The 13,603-nt window shown below is 44.0% G+C and overlaps 1 protein-coding gene and 1 long non-coding RNA gene across 2 annotated transcripts; one reads left to right on the top strand and one right to left on the bottom strand.

The window, feature by feature from the left end:
* Positions 1-55: 55 nt before the first annotated feature.
* Positions 56-649, top strand: LOC147142852 (uncharacterized). Its single transcript, XR_015087729.1, has 3 exons — positions 56-324; positions 391-492; positions 562-649. It is a non-coding gene; the product is annotated as an uncharacterized LOC147142852 (long non-coding RNA).
* mtf1 (metal-regulatory transcription factor 1) lies at positions 637-13,312 on the bottom strand. Its single transcript, XM_086037058.1, has 11 exons — positions 13,075-13,312; positions 11,041-11,572; positions 8,647-8,885; positions 8,174-8,305; positions 7,872-7,945; positions 6,480-6,613; positions 6,201-6,278; positions 5,361-5,463; positions 4,699-5,285; positions 4,550-4,616; positions 637-4,374 (listed from the first exon to the last, which is right to left on the bottom strand). Exons 2-11 carry the CDS (start codon positions 11,500-11,502, stop codon positions 3,962-3,964), a joined length of 2,289 nt encoding a protein of 762 aa, XP_085893184.1. The 5' UTR covers positions 11,503-11,572; positions 13,075-13,312; the 3' UTR covers positions 637-3,961.
* Between the last annotated feature and the right edge of the window lie 291 nt (positions 13,313-13,603).

The raw sequence follows: 13,603 nt of genomic DNA, 5'->3' as shown, positions 1-13,603 counted from the left end.
TAGTAACACTTAAAAAAAAAAAAAACCCTCTCAGCTACAAAAGTACCTTGACGCTAAATGGATTGTTACTTAGAATACTGACAATTCTAATGATATATCTTCTATTTCATTCATTAATAATAATTTTTAAAAAAGAATACTTTTCACGGTCGACGCCGTCTCGACCAATATAAATGGGCACGATCAAAATGACCCTTTCATTATGGCTATTTGAATCACCTGCTGGCTGACTTGTATTCATTCTGTGGAAAGTAAAACGCTTCGAGATCAACAGAATCCACAATGTCTGAGGCAAATGATGCAGGTGGCCCTGCAATGGAAACGGTCAGTGAGAAAACGTAAGTAAGTTGAGTAGTATTAGCCTAAACATAATGTGCAATTGTTTCATAGAAGGTGCAGGATGTTGATGAGAGGATATGGATTGCATCTGAGAAAATCACCTTGTGCAATAAAATCCTGCAGGACTTGAAACATCTCGATCACGTTCTTATGGTGAGCAGCTAGCCTCAATTTGGCGCAAGGCGACTTCAGTTTTTAATTTGGTTGTTTGTTTCCCCACAGACGAAATCTCTCCAGGATGTGACCTTGCCGCCATCAAAATGACCAACTTCATACTAAAATAAAACAACGACAATGTTCTGAGACAATGTTTTATTAGTATATTGCCCTTATTTGAGAAAGTTATCATATGACTTTGTACGAAACGACTCGAGCATATGCCAACATTGAACATTATACATTCTCTTTAGAAAATACAAATCCTTGCTCTGTGGGTCACGAGACATCCCTTTGGAAGCACGCACTGTAGTTGAATTTTCTTCATTACATGCAGATGTCAAATGAATATTTTCTTATTTGCAATACATTTGCTTCCAAACGTGTCAAAAAACCATTGTCATCTGTCAAATTGTAATATGGAGGCAAAAGGCAGAGCTGGTTAGCCGGCACATTGTTTAGCCATAAAGCTCAGAAAAGAAAAGCTGTGTAAATATTTATAGTCTTTTTGTATTTTAAACAAAGTAATTCTTAAAACAGAATCTTTCACTAAATCAAGTGTTTCTTCAATGCAGACTGGTATTAAAGCAGAAGTCAACCCAAACATTTGTTTCCAGAATATGTTCTATGCAGGCCCACTAGTTTAAATACGGCATGCTGTTAAATATTGCGTTTGTGGAATCTAAGTTAAGCAGCAAAATGCACCCACTTTTAGTCACGTCAGCGGGCGGCCATTTTGTCATTTCTGTCAACTGAAGATGACATTGAAGTTTCTCAGGTCACGAGCAATCACGGCTCAGCTGTTTTCGGAAGATGAGCCACGATTGGTCGTTATCTGAGCCCTGCGCAACTGTGATGTCATCGTCAGTCGACAGATAAGACAAAATGGCCGCCCCCTGAGCTAGCTAAAAACAGGTGGATTTCTAATATTCCACAAAGGCAATACTAAGCAGAATGCCGTCTTTAGACTAGCGGGCCTGCATAGAACATATTCTGGAAAAAAATGTGTGGGTTGACTTCCGCTTTATACCGGTTTCCTCAAGAGGGACGCATTCTTCAGCGTTCACATCATCTCAGATGTAAAATATAACTTTTTTTTTTTTTTTAATATTGTGTAGCTGGCATAAGTGTTAATATCATAGCTCTCTCTGTATATATGTATATATTATTACCTAACATTTGCAAATGAAGTGATGCATATAAAAATACTCTTAACACAACACTATTTAACAAAGAAAGGAAGGAAGGAGATACACTGTGTCGGGGCGTCGGTGTGCATGCCTCTGAATGCCTTACTCAAAAATTGCATAGTTAGTTCATCGTATGTTTGAATTACAATATTTTCTTAATGTTTTGGACCCTCATAATACTGCATATCTGGAATGGTTCTGAGAGTTTACAGTGTGCGTGACTGCAGTCTTTACCATAATAGCAAATCCATACTGGCCATTTGATTGGCTCTTGGGAAATGAAGCTGTAGAGAAAAGTGTGTGTGTTTGTTTACACATTTGTTGCATTGTGTCCCTAGCTAAAGTAAATAGTCATCAGGAAGCTGGGTGGTTTAGTTTACAAAAAAAAAAAGTTACAGCATGTGAACCAATATGCGGGCTCCGAGTTCATCTACAAAAATCTCAGAATATTCCTTACTTTTCGCCAAAATGTACTGTATGGACACGGTTGCTATTTAAATCAGGGGTGGGGAACCTTTTCACTATCAGGGGCCATTTCAGTTCTCTGTGGACAGTATGACTACATTTATAAAAGAAAAAAAAAAAGACGACTAAAAAAAAGTTTGGAGTATTCAGCTTCTGGGTGAAACTCCAAGGATGAACCAAAAATGCATGAACCTTCCCTTGTCAACTTAACTTAACCTTTTGACTGCACATGAATTGGCCAATATATTTTGGGGTTCAATTTAGAGTTAAACAATCCTCTTCACATTTTGACATTGGATTAAACCCGTTCTAAGTTTTACTGTTCAGCTCTTGGTTAGAGAACATGTTGACCAATTGGCTTCTGCAACTACTTTTCATGAGTGGACAACCGTCAGCAAACAGTGTTTTTCTGCGATTTGAAATTTGAATTGCTGATATAACGGCCAATCAAATATGCCATGTTGGATCGCATGACCCTTCACAAAAAAAAAACCAAAAAAAAAAAACCAACGTTTCCGGAAATGAAGTCAGATGCCGCCACCATGCTGTATCAATAAAGTACATGCAGTACGGTCCTAACTAGTACATAATTTCATATGTACCTGTGCCTAAAAAGCAAAGTTTGAAGAGTTTCTGTTGCACAGCTATTATAAACATTTAGTGTACAAGAGTGGCCGGGGAAATGTGCTTATTCTTTGACATCACGCCAAGTTGTTTATGCTTCGATAAAAAACACATTTTGTGATTAAAATCAACGTAGTGTATTTTAGGTTCATCCAGAAACTTCACCCGACAGCAAAGTTAGGTCGAGGGCGCACTGCAGCGCGCCTCTCTACCAACGCCAGCTGGTGCAGATTCCAGCACGACTGCAACGCTATTAAGGACGAGCTGTTTCAAAACTGGCAGTTGGAGGTTCCCCAGCCCTGGTTTTGAAATCAAGTTACAGCGGCCGTGTACACAACTGGTGGCGTGTAGAAGAGGGCATCAAAATGCAGGGATGAGGCGGGCGTACACAAAACGGAGGGAAGCGGGATCATTTATGAGCCGATGCGTCCCTGAGAGGGCCACGACAGTAGCGGTTAGGTGTGGTTCCAGAGAGGACATTAACTCACGAAGGAGCCGTTTTCTTCCGGAACAGGAAAGTCATTCAGTAACATCGACAAAAAAGAAAAACACAACTGAAATGCACGTGTGATCGGAATAAATTAATAAAAGACTCTTCATCTATCATAACAGCATTGCCAGTTGGAAATGAACGGCTTAAATAAATTACAATGTACAATTTTAAATTAGGTTTAAGTTAGAGGGAAGCGATGCTATGTCCCCTTTTTTGACAAGGCGGCTCAAACCTGAATTTGCCAAGAATCACATCTTTCGGACCAGTTTACAAGCGTGTCCACCCGAGAAGATTGTGCTAGGAGCTACTCTCGATCAGTGCATTAAAACCAGCTCTAAGCATGTGTCAGAATTTTCTTTTCTTCAAGTGCAGTACAACACTCATGCTCCGAGCCAGCCAAACAGGAATTCTCACTATTTCAGTGTGTGGACAGCACAATTGGACTGGATGTCATCAGTGACTTATATACAGTTGGAATATGCGTATTATCAACAAAGCGACGACAACGAAACAAAACAACTCTTGGACCGCATTTTTCCCTGCATTAAATGCAGCCGTCGTTTAACAGTGAACTCAACTACTGCAAAGAGAGATTCAAACGTTTGTGCAGGTATGTCGCACAATGCCACGGGGAGGAGAATGCACTGAAGGTACGAAGCACGCGCTATTGAAGGAGAAAGGCGAGCGCACTTGCCTAAGGATTGCCTTCGGTGGCCATGCTGAAGTCGTCGGTGACGAGCAGCAGGGCCTCGATGTTGGAGGCCGTCTCCGGGCTCTGCAGCGAGAGGAAGTCCGACACGTCCATGTTGGCCAGCCCCTGCGCCGACGTCTGAGCGGGGGAGGGCTCGACTTCACCCGCCTCGGAGGAAGACTCGGGGAGGCGGCGCGGTGAAGACGAGGCGGCGGGCTGGCGCGGAGGAGCTTGGGGCTGCGCCGGCGGGGGGGCGGGGGGAGCGTCCGGCGGCGGCGCTTGTGCTGAGGCCGAGGCCGCCGAGCAGGCGTTCTTGTCTTTGGCCGTGTCCCTGCAGGCGCAGTGACAATGGCAAGCCTCTTCCTGCTTGATGATGATGACGGGCAGGCTCAGGCCGATCTGCTGGACCGAGCTGCCTGAAACGACAAGTTTAGAGTGACAACAATGCAATACGTCGACAAAAGGCCCCGCTCAAAATAAGCCGTTTCGCATGGCAGCTTGTAGAAATCGCAAGCTTTGTAAAATGCTGCCCGGAAATTTTAGGCTGCAATAATCACACCAAAAAAAAAAGAAAAGATTTCCAAGTCTTACCAGCATTGCCACCCACTGGTATGGCTGTAGTAAAAAACACCTTCTCCACTTTTGGACCACCTTGCGGCTGGGAAAGAATAGTTGACATGTGGGAATGCAAACGCGAGAATCAATGTGATGAATGAGTCATGGCCAAGTTTCACACTCACTGCTTGTTCGGGATTCTGTTGGCTGTTGGCGGCGCTGCTCAGGATCCACTGAAGGTTCTGGTCGGACATCACCAGGCCGGGCTGCAGCAGGTTCTGAGTTGGCGCAATGGTGATGGTGGCGGGGCCCGAACCGGTGACGGCGTTACTGGCCAAAGGCACAGGTTGAGCTACGGCGGCCAGGGCATCCGAGGCGGCGCCCGCGACCGCCGACGCGGCCGTCGAAGCGCCCGGCAACGGCGCAACCGGAGCGGGTGCGGGGGGAGGGGGAGGAGGGGGAGGCGGAGGAGGAGGAGGAGCGGGCCGGGCCGCGCCCTCCGGCTGCAGGAATGTCGACGGCAGCGTGACGTAGTGCTGCGGGCCCGCCTGGTCGGGCGCTTGGACGGAAGCCTGAACGGGCCCCTCGGAGATGTGCGCGAAAGCCGGCGCCGCCGGGGTGGCTGGCGCGAGGGCCCGGGAGGAACGAGGAGCCTCCATGGCGGCGGCCGGGCGGGAGCAGGCGGGAGTGAGAGAGAACGAGATGAGAGATGAAGCTTCGGTCACCGTCGGCGGGGTGGGCGTCTCCAGGCCGAAGCGCTCGGCAAGACTCTCTGCGGAGGAGAAAGCCAGCGTGGATCAGCGGACGACGCGCAACCCTCGGAAAAAAGCTCCCCAAGCGTTCTTACCGCTAGGGTGGGCCTCATCTTGGCTAACGCTATTTTCAGGACTCTGGAACATGAGCTCAAAGATTTTCACAGGGGTCACATTGTTCAGGTCCAAATTCTGTGCCTGGAAAAGAAACTTTGTGGTTATCCAATTTGCACCACTGCCAGCCGTAAGTATTAGTAAATATCTTCCTACATTACATATCATATGTTGTTATCATTCTGAAAAGCTCATGTGCTACCGAAAAAAAAAAGGGGGCAGATTTGGAATAAGCGCAAAAAAATCTCGAAAAGTTGATGTGCTGACCAGTGTCATTTTTAGTATTATTATAAATTTGGTAGCATTATGAGCTCATACGTCAGAATTGCAGGCACAAAACCTGGCAGTTTCAATCAGGTCTGTATTTGGTTCCGATTCTGTATCGTTACGGCCCCAATGAATTACAGCTCTGGGGGGAAAAAAAGAAAAAGAAACCACTGCAAGATTAAACAATTTATAGAAATATACTTCAACATCAAGGACAGACTTTGGGGCCAACACTGTCAAAATCATATAGACATTTACGGAAAATGTTAAACGCAGGCATTTGTTTGCATCTCAATGAAGATTTGTTGGCATAAACGAAGAGACCCAAAGCCGTAGATGAAGAAAATCCCAAAAGGCGTGACCGTCACTTGTGCAATATGCTGCAGTACGTTGAATGTTTGACATTTTGTCCAAACGCCACTTTTCACTCAGCACCAACGGAAAATTCCAATGCGCATTGAATATAGGGGCGGTCCTCAGTTTATGACAGTCCCAATAGAGGACCATTTGAGGTGACCCACATCCTTGTTGCAACTCGGTTCAGCTGGACTTACATTGTGTAGTTGCTCTCGCAGCTCCGAGTCAGTCGAGATCAGACTCAAGTCACTGAGGCACAGTGAATGATTTGCGTCCTATTCAAAAAAAAAAAAAAAAAAAAAGAAAAAAAGGTGAATGGGATCCAATGAATCTGGCAACTTCTCACGGAAACAAGATGTAACTGTTAGACATAGCGATTGATGCCGCGCCTGTGAGGAGGAAGTGACAATTAGAAGTGTCTTTGGCAGCAACACAGGACACGGCGTCCCGCAGAGCGAGAAGCCGCCGTGACTCACTTCGGACAGCGGGTGAGTGAGGGTGACGCTGAAGGGCTGCCCCTTGTCGTGACCCCGGATGTGACTCTTCAAACTGTACTGGCTGCTGAACGTCTTCTCGCAGCCGTCGCTCGGACAGTTGAAAGGCTTCTCGCCTAAATAAGCATAACGCAAATGGATTTGGCTAGCACGGAGACTTCCGACCACGGCGCGTTGGCGCAGTAGCGTTTCATGAGAAAGCATTAGCCATGCCTTGACAAATGAACACATTTCACTCAAACGGTCTGACAAACATTTATTTACTACAAACGATGCGCGTTTCTTCATGCTAGCGAGGTGTAGTGACAGGCAGAACAAGTCAATGCTTTTGCCCAATAAAATTCTTCTCGTCAAGTACTACCACAATGAGAAACATTCAAACGTACCGTAGTAGTGTCGTAGGCCTAAGTGTTCTTCAAAAAACAAATGCGGAGGTTCAATTCCTAAAAAGTATCATTACTATTGCTGATGTACTGTATGCGTTTGAAAAGAATTGAAGTGGAAGTGAACCCAAACCTATTTTTTTTTTCAAGAATATGTTCTATGCAGGCCCACTAGTTGAAAAACGGCAATATGATTAATATGAAATATGAGTTAAGCAGCAACAGCCACCCGTTTTTAGCCATCTCCGGGGGCGGCCATTTTGTCACTTCTGTTGACTGAGAATGACATCACAACTGCTCAGGACTCAGATAACCACCAATCATGACTCGGCTACAAAAGAGGTGAGCCGTGATTGGTCGTTACCTGAGCCCTGAGCAACTGCAATGTCATTTTCAGTCGACAGAAGTGACAAAATGGCCGCCCCCCTGAGATGGCTAAAAACGGCTGGATTCAATGTTATTGCACAAAAGCAATAATGATCAGAATGCCTTGTTTCAACTAGTGGGCCTGCGCAGAACATAGTCTTGAAAAAAATATGCTTGGGCTAACTTCCCTTTTAAATGTACCGCAATGATTAAAACATGTTTTGGCCATGATAACACCTGTATTGATAATGTAAACATTTAATTCAGTGATTTTCTTTCATGCAACACTAGAGGGAGCCTGCATAACGTACCACACTGAGAATGAATCGCGACACTTTTGAATGTGTGATTTGTTTGCTTCCGGGGCATTTCACACTGAGTAAGTGAATTTGTGTGTAAGGTTGCAAAATTAAAATGTTCGTCGTAATACATTTATGTAATAAAACCGCAATTTACAAAAATGAAGGTTGGCGCTTTACATGGAACATACACACATTTTAGCAAACTCATGACTAAAAGAATCAAACGTCATGGCTTTTACAGTGGTACTTGGTAAAGTGTGTGATTTGGCTCAATAAATGTCGGTCGGGACTGACTGAGGTAGGAAATGCCTCCCACAACGTACCTGTGTGGGTCCGTACGTGGGTTTTGAGGTGGTGACTCGCTGCAAAAGCTTTGCCGCAACCGTCGTGGTCGCACCTTGAGAGGCAAAAATAAATAAATGAAAAAAAAAAAATCGAATTATGTCTGCTGCAGCGTCCTTCCCAATATAAACTCTTGAGAAAATGTATTACTAAAGAATACATCATCCCAAATCCTTCTGCTGATGAGGATTAGTTGTGACTCAAATCTGTTGGAGAAGCTGATGTTTACCATTGGTTACTATCGTGTTGCTTTATTCTCATGGGGTTTCTAATTACCGCTCACCGGAAAGGCTTCTCTCCAGTGTGCGTGCGAATGTGCTTCCTCAAGTCGCTGAGAGTGGTGAAGTACTTTGTGCATCCCTCAGATTCACAGTTGAAGGTTTTGCCCGTGTGGAGTCTCTGGTGTGCTTTTAGCCTGCGGAGACAATTGATGAGCAGAGTTCACCATCAGCGACGGAGAAAAAGTCGCATCTTACGTTACGACGTCCTTTCTTTTCAGAAATGAGTTTTTATTTCAGAAATAAAAACTGTTGAGTCGATAAAAAAGGAAAGAGAACCAATTGTTTATTCATTATATTGTCATCTTTTTATTATTTGATAAAACCCTGCTTCAGTTCCCAGGATCAACGTACAAAAAAACCCCAGAGAACTAGTTCCACAAAGTTAGAAAGTTGCTCCTCAAATGAAGTCATTGATTTGCAAAATTGCTCCGCAATGAATGTTTTTTCGTTTGTTTGTTTTATTTTACGACATTACCTGTACAGGGTGTTGAAGGCCTTCTCGCAGCCCTGCACGTCGCACTCAAAGGGCTTCTCCTTGGTGTGCACACGGACGTGGATTTTGAGGCTGTACGAGGTGAGGAAGGCCTTGCCGCAGCCTTGCTGGTTGCACACAAAAGTGTACTCGCCGCGGTGGGTCTTCTGGTGCGTGCGCAGGTTCCCCGCCGTGCTGTACGTCCTCGTGCAGCCCTCAAACATGCACTGGTAACGTTTCACCTGAGGCACGCGGACGAAAGGGGGGGTTGGGGGGATGGGCGGTTATATATATTTAAAAATATACGTGTCCACACAGCCTCTTCCCAATTCAAATCAAGTATTGTCTTGATATGCTTCGAGGTACTAATGGTGAGTGTCCTGGGTGTCAGTGAATGAGAGAAGACAAGGGATGTCACGACACGAGAAAATATCACCATATGAACCTCACAATATGACAATTACCACGGCATTGTGGGGAGGTTGGCGATATATAAAAAGCTCACGATATTGTCAAAAACAAAAGACTTTTTTTGTCTTTTTTTGCCCATATTAAAAAAAAATAACCATCACAATATTACAATTTTGTACATAATAGGAAAATTGACAAAGGAATCGGCTTAGCCAGTCATGCGCTCTTATCGGCTCAGCAGCGCAAAGTATCATCATGTATGTCTACGTAGTTCCCAATGCTGTGTTGGGCTGAAGAGGGCCGACGGAGATGTTGAAAAATGGCAGGACTGATTTAAGGGACCTTTTATTGGTTACCACATGGTTTTGTTCATGTGCGCAACAATCTGTTTAATTTTGGTGTGTGTGTATGGTTTCTGTAGAACACAAAATACAAATAAAATAAACATGAGCAAATGTGTCTACACAATGCTAATTAGTTGCGGTCCTAATTATTATGCGTATAGTTCAAATAGTACACTTAACATTAACCTCAATGTATATAAATGACCTACAATGACCGATCACCAAAGGTCGAGGCACTTAAACTGCACTAATAAACGACCCAACAAAGGGTGCTGGAACTGCACAAATGGAAAACAACGTGGGCTTTTAGACCGATTTGCTGCTATTAATATCGTGACATGACGACGACGATAGTGGCAATCTTAATATCGCGATATCGCCAATATTGTGACATCCCTAGTGAAGTACATTATGATTTGGGGGGGGGGGGGGTTCATTCATCCAAATAATGTCTCATGAAGCCAATGTGTCATTTGACAGCAGGCAGCCGGAACACAGCAAACACAAAGACAGAAAATCCAACAATGCGCCCACACAATGACCCACTCATGCTGTCTGTTTTGGTGGACTGCAAGCACATGATTTCTACTTGCGCAATCTCATGAGATCCAGTATGAGTTGAATGACAATATAAAAACCGAGCAATAATATCTTGGCAAAGGAACAATTTTTGAAGCTCATGAGATTGCGCAAGCGTGTGTTAATCAGTACCAAAAACGGGAAGTCAACCATCTTCATCATCTCTGTGACTCATAACACTGTTTCGAAATCTTACTTCTTTACAAGTGCAATATGTAGACAGGAGATTAAATTATCACGTGCGTGTTTTCATAAAACATTCTGAACAAATACTGTCAGTTTGTAGCTGGAAGGGAACTTATGTCTTCAGCGACAAACAGTACGGCAGTTCTACTTAGGCAACATTTATTTGTAGAAAGGCATTTTGTGTTCTGTGCTAGCATTTGTCCACTTTTGTGCAAATGTATTTTGCCATATTTCTTTTTCCTAAACACATTTGGGACTTTTTTTCTTTTCTTCCCTCAATAGTGCAAGTTCGATTTTAGATTTTTTTTTTTTTTTTACATGTCCTCTACATGAATGCATATTACAATAAACAATATCCGATTGCACATGTTGTATAGGGCTGCACAATATTAGAATAACATGCGATAGGGACGTTAACTCTTAACAATATTCATATTATTGTGATACTTAGCGTGTACCTAAGGAAATCACATTTTTCTTATCGAATGAAAGAATTACAATTTTTTCATGCTGCAAAATAAGCAAGCTCAATGTGTTCTTAGCTAATGAATTGTAATTCTCCTGGGTAATGTCCAACTATTGGGTGGCGATTAGCGACTAGATAAGTTTGCATTAGACTGGTCAAACTGACAAAAGCATACAATTCCATGAGAAAATTATTGCATGTCTTTGTGCTATGCATATTGCATAGGCCATTGTCGCGATATTGGTATTTTTTTTCGATATATTGTGCAGCCATTATACAGTGGGTACGTACGGAAAGTATTCAGACCCCTTTTTCGCTTTGTGTGTCATTGCAGCCATTTGGCAAAATCAAAACAGTTCATTTTAATTCTCCTTATTCATATGTGAAGAAGGCACGTCTGTGCGAGCTTACCTCTGTCTGCTTGGTCTCCGGACACTCCGAGTGCAGGGTGAGGGTGGCGCCCTCGATGTTGCGTGGCATGGGGGTGGAGCCCGGATTAATGGTGAACTGGATCTGGTCTGGCGAGATGGTGTGGTGCACGTAGCCCTGCGACATGGCGTCGGGGTCGGCCATGAAGGCCAGCGAACCTTCCTCCTCGTCGCCTTCCCCTTCAGTGAGGAAGGTGACGCCATCTTCGTCGCCCCCGCAGTGGCCCTCCTCCTCGCCTTCCTCGTCCAGCCGGATAGGGTCCCGCTCGATGAGCACGGTGGTGCGGTCGTACACGCGGCCGCCGGACGACGACGGCTCCGCCATCAGGTGCTCGCCCTTGTCGAATCCGATCTTGTCTTCGTCGTCCTCGTCGCCCCCTTCCAAGCGGTCCACCTCTACCTCAAAGTACAGCGGCGCCTCTGTGCGAGGGCCATTTTCAGACATGGTCCCTTAGTGCCGCTCCTTCCTTTTGGCCAAGGAGGACTTGCACGCTTCACTCTGTCAATGATTCAACCTGACGAAATAAAAAAGATTTCCATCAGCTCCAGTTGGCTGTGATTTTAATTTGCATATACATGTGGAAATAAGGATAGGCCACTGGTGCGCTTTTAATTTCTTCAATGTGAAAACTTAACAAAACACCACATGTGGTAGCATATTATTGCAGAGTGGCTAATTAAGACAGTTCACAGCCAGTCGCTAACCTGAACTCAAAACAGCCAATTGCGCGCTCTCATTTGCTGACTCCCACGCCAGTCACCAGGCCAGGCCAGTCACCAGGCCACACTTTTTAAAAGGACACGCAGAACTCGTTGACGGCATTGGACATTTCTATTTATCAAATGGACTTTGAGAGCTTACTTCCACTGGCATATATATTCATCAAATTTGTTTGTAACCGTAACCCATGCGGAGTGTCCACGGGCACCAGGTAGCACCCACAGGTAGCTGTGTTAAAAATAGCTCATTTTTTGACTCCTGTTTTTGGTGGCTATGCTTTTTTTTTTTTTTATAATCGGTGTAAATTTGGTAATAATGTGTGTGTGTTTTCTTTTAAACTGATATAATTCAAAGCTCAGTATTGGAGCATATGACAAAAATATAGCATTAGTCGACAAGCGGGCGCAATGGCGATGAGATGATTTGAGTAATTTTTTTGTTGCAGAAGTGTCTAACAAGCTGGGCAGCTCTTTACATAAATCTGTACACAAGATGTAGCTGAGTTTCAAAAAGGTTGGTGACCTCAGTACTAGAGTGACTCGGCTGTATTTTTAACATACTTGACCAATTACATACAGTGTAAATGCAGTACTGTAAAGTGCAATCTTTCCGTTTGTTTTTAGCCGGAACGGATTCATGTCATTTCCATTCATTTCAATGGCAAAAAGATAATTTCTCGAGGCACCACTGCACTATAGATATTTTACACCACTACCAGCTATGTCGACACACAAAACAAGGATCGACAACTTTCCTTTCAATGACACAAGGATCGACATTCCTCAAATCTTCACAGAAGAGGATATCCACAAAGTGGACGTTTCACACGGCAAAAGGAAAGTCTCCTACACATCACTCACCTTTGAAGCGACCTCACAACCGCCCTGTCATTTTTAGAGGAGGGGACCAAGGCGAGCAATCGCAGCGCCGTTACAAAAACGCGAACACACAGTGGCCTGTTAATCGTGCAATCACCCCCTAAATATTCACATCGGTACGTTATTTTGTGAAGTTTGTCATTAAAAAAAAAAAACGATGAGGGACTTAGTTAGCATCACTGCCTCGAATGTAATGCTAACGAGCTGCCACAAATATATATTTTTAATAGACACGCTAATCTGTCTCGTTTTATCCCAAACGCTGTGGTACGCAATGGGCAAATTAATGCTGTTTAACCTTTACACATACAGTCCATCCATTTCACATTGAACATCAACACGTAAGATTAGCTTTAGCACGGTCACCTAACGTTACAGGAGAGGCTAGCAGCTAGCTTAGCTTGGAAGCTAAACTTACCGTTTAAATGTCGACAGCTGACCTCAAAATTCTCCAGTCTTTCCGACTCGCAATTATTTCCGTGTGACAACGCTGTGTGACACTCGCTTTTCCCCGACTCACAAACCCGGTCGCTCTGTTAAATTTATTTTATTTATGTGAGCCGGATTTGTGGGGGGCTTATTCCCGTGTTTTGGGGATGTTTAGCAGCACGGTGAAGCCTCCCCAGGATACCACAAACAACGTCACAACACGCGTGAAGGCAGTCCTGATGCATCTTGGGAAATTTGCCCAGAGTTAACTCATTTCGAAACCGAGCGTACCATTTTTATTTCGTTTTTTATTTCATTATTATTTTTCATTCATCAAGTATCGTTAAAAGAAAAAAACGAACAAAAAAAAAACAAACGGTTGAGGTCAGAAACAAAGTACTCATGAGACGGGAAAGAATCAATGCCAGAAACAGTTCACTTTACTGGCACGTTTAAGGTTATTTGCATTTAATCTTTTAAGAACTATATACAGTACTAAATAAGGCTAAACCCGGATT

This window comes from Filicampus tigris, chromosome 8 (assembly GCF_054856515.1).
Source record: "Filicampus tigris isolate MCC_2025a chromosome 8, RoL_Ftig_1.0, whole genome shotgun sequence".
Lineage (NCBI taxonomy): Eukaryota > Metazoa > Chordata > Actinopteri > Syngnathiformes > Syngnathidae > Filicampus > Filicampus tigris.
Note: the sequence above shows the minus strand (reverse complement) of the source record. Positions and strands in the feature narration are given on the sequence as shown.

Bases quoted from the DNA above. Each gene is read 5' to 3' on its own strand.
- mtf1 (XM_086037058.1), bottom strand. From the start codon at position 11,502: ATGTCTGAAAATGGCCCTCGCACAGAGGCGCCGCTGTACTTTGAGGTA. The intron at 6,279-6,479 runs GTGAGTCACGGC...TTTTTTGAATAG, and splicing joins TCACTCACCCGCTGTCCGAA to GACGCAAATCATTCACTGTG. The intron at 5,464-6,200 runs GTAAGTCCAGCT...TTTCTTTTCCAG, and splicing joins TGCGAGAGCAACTACACAAT to GCACAGAATTTGGACCTGAA.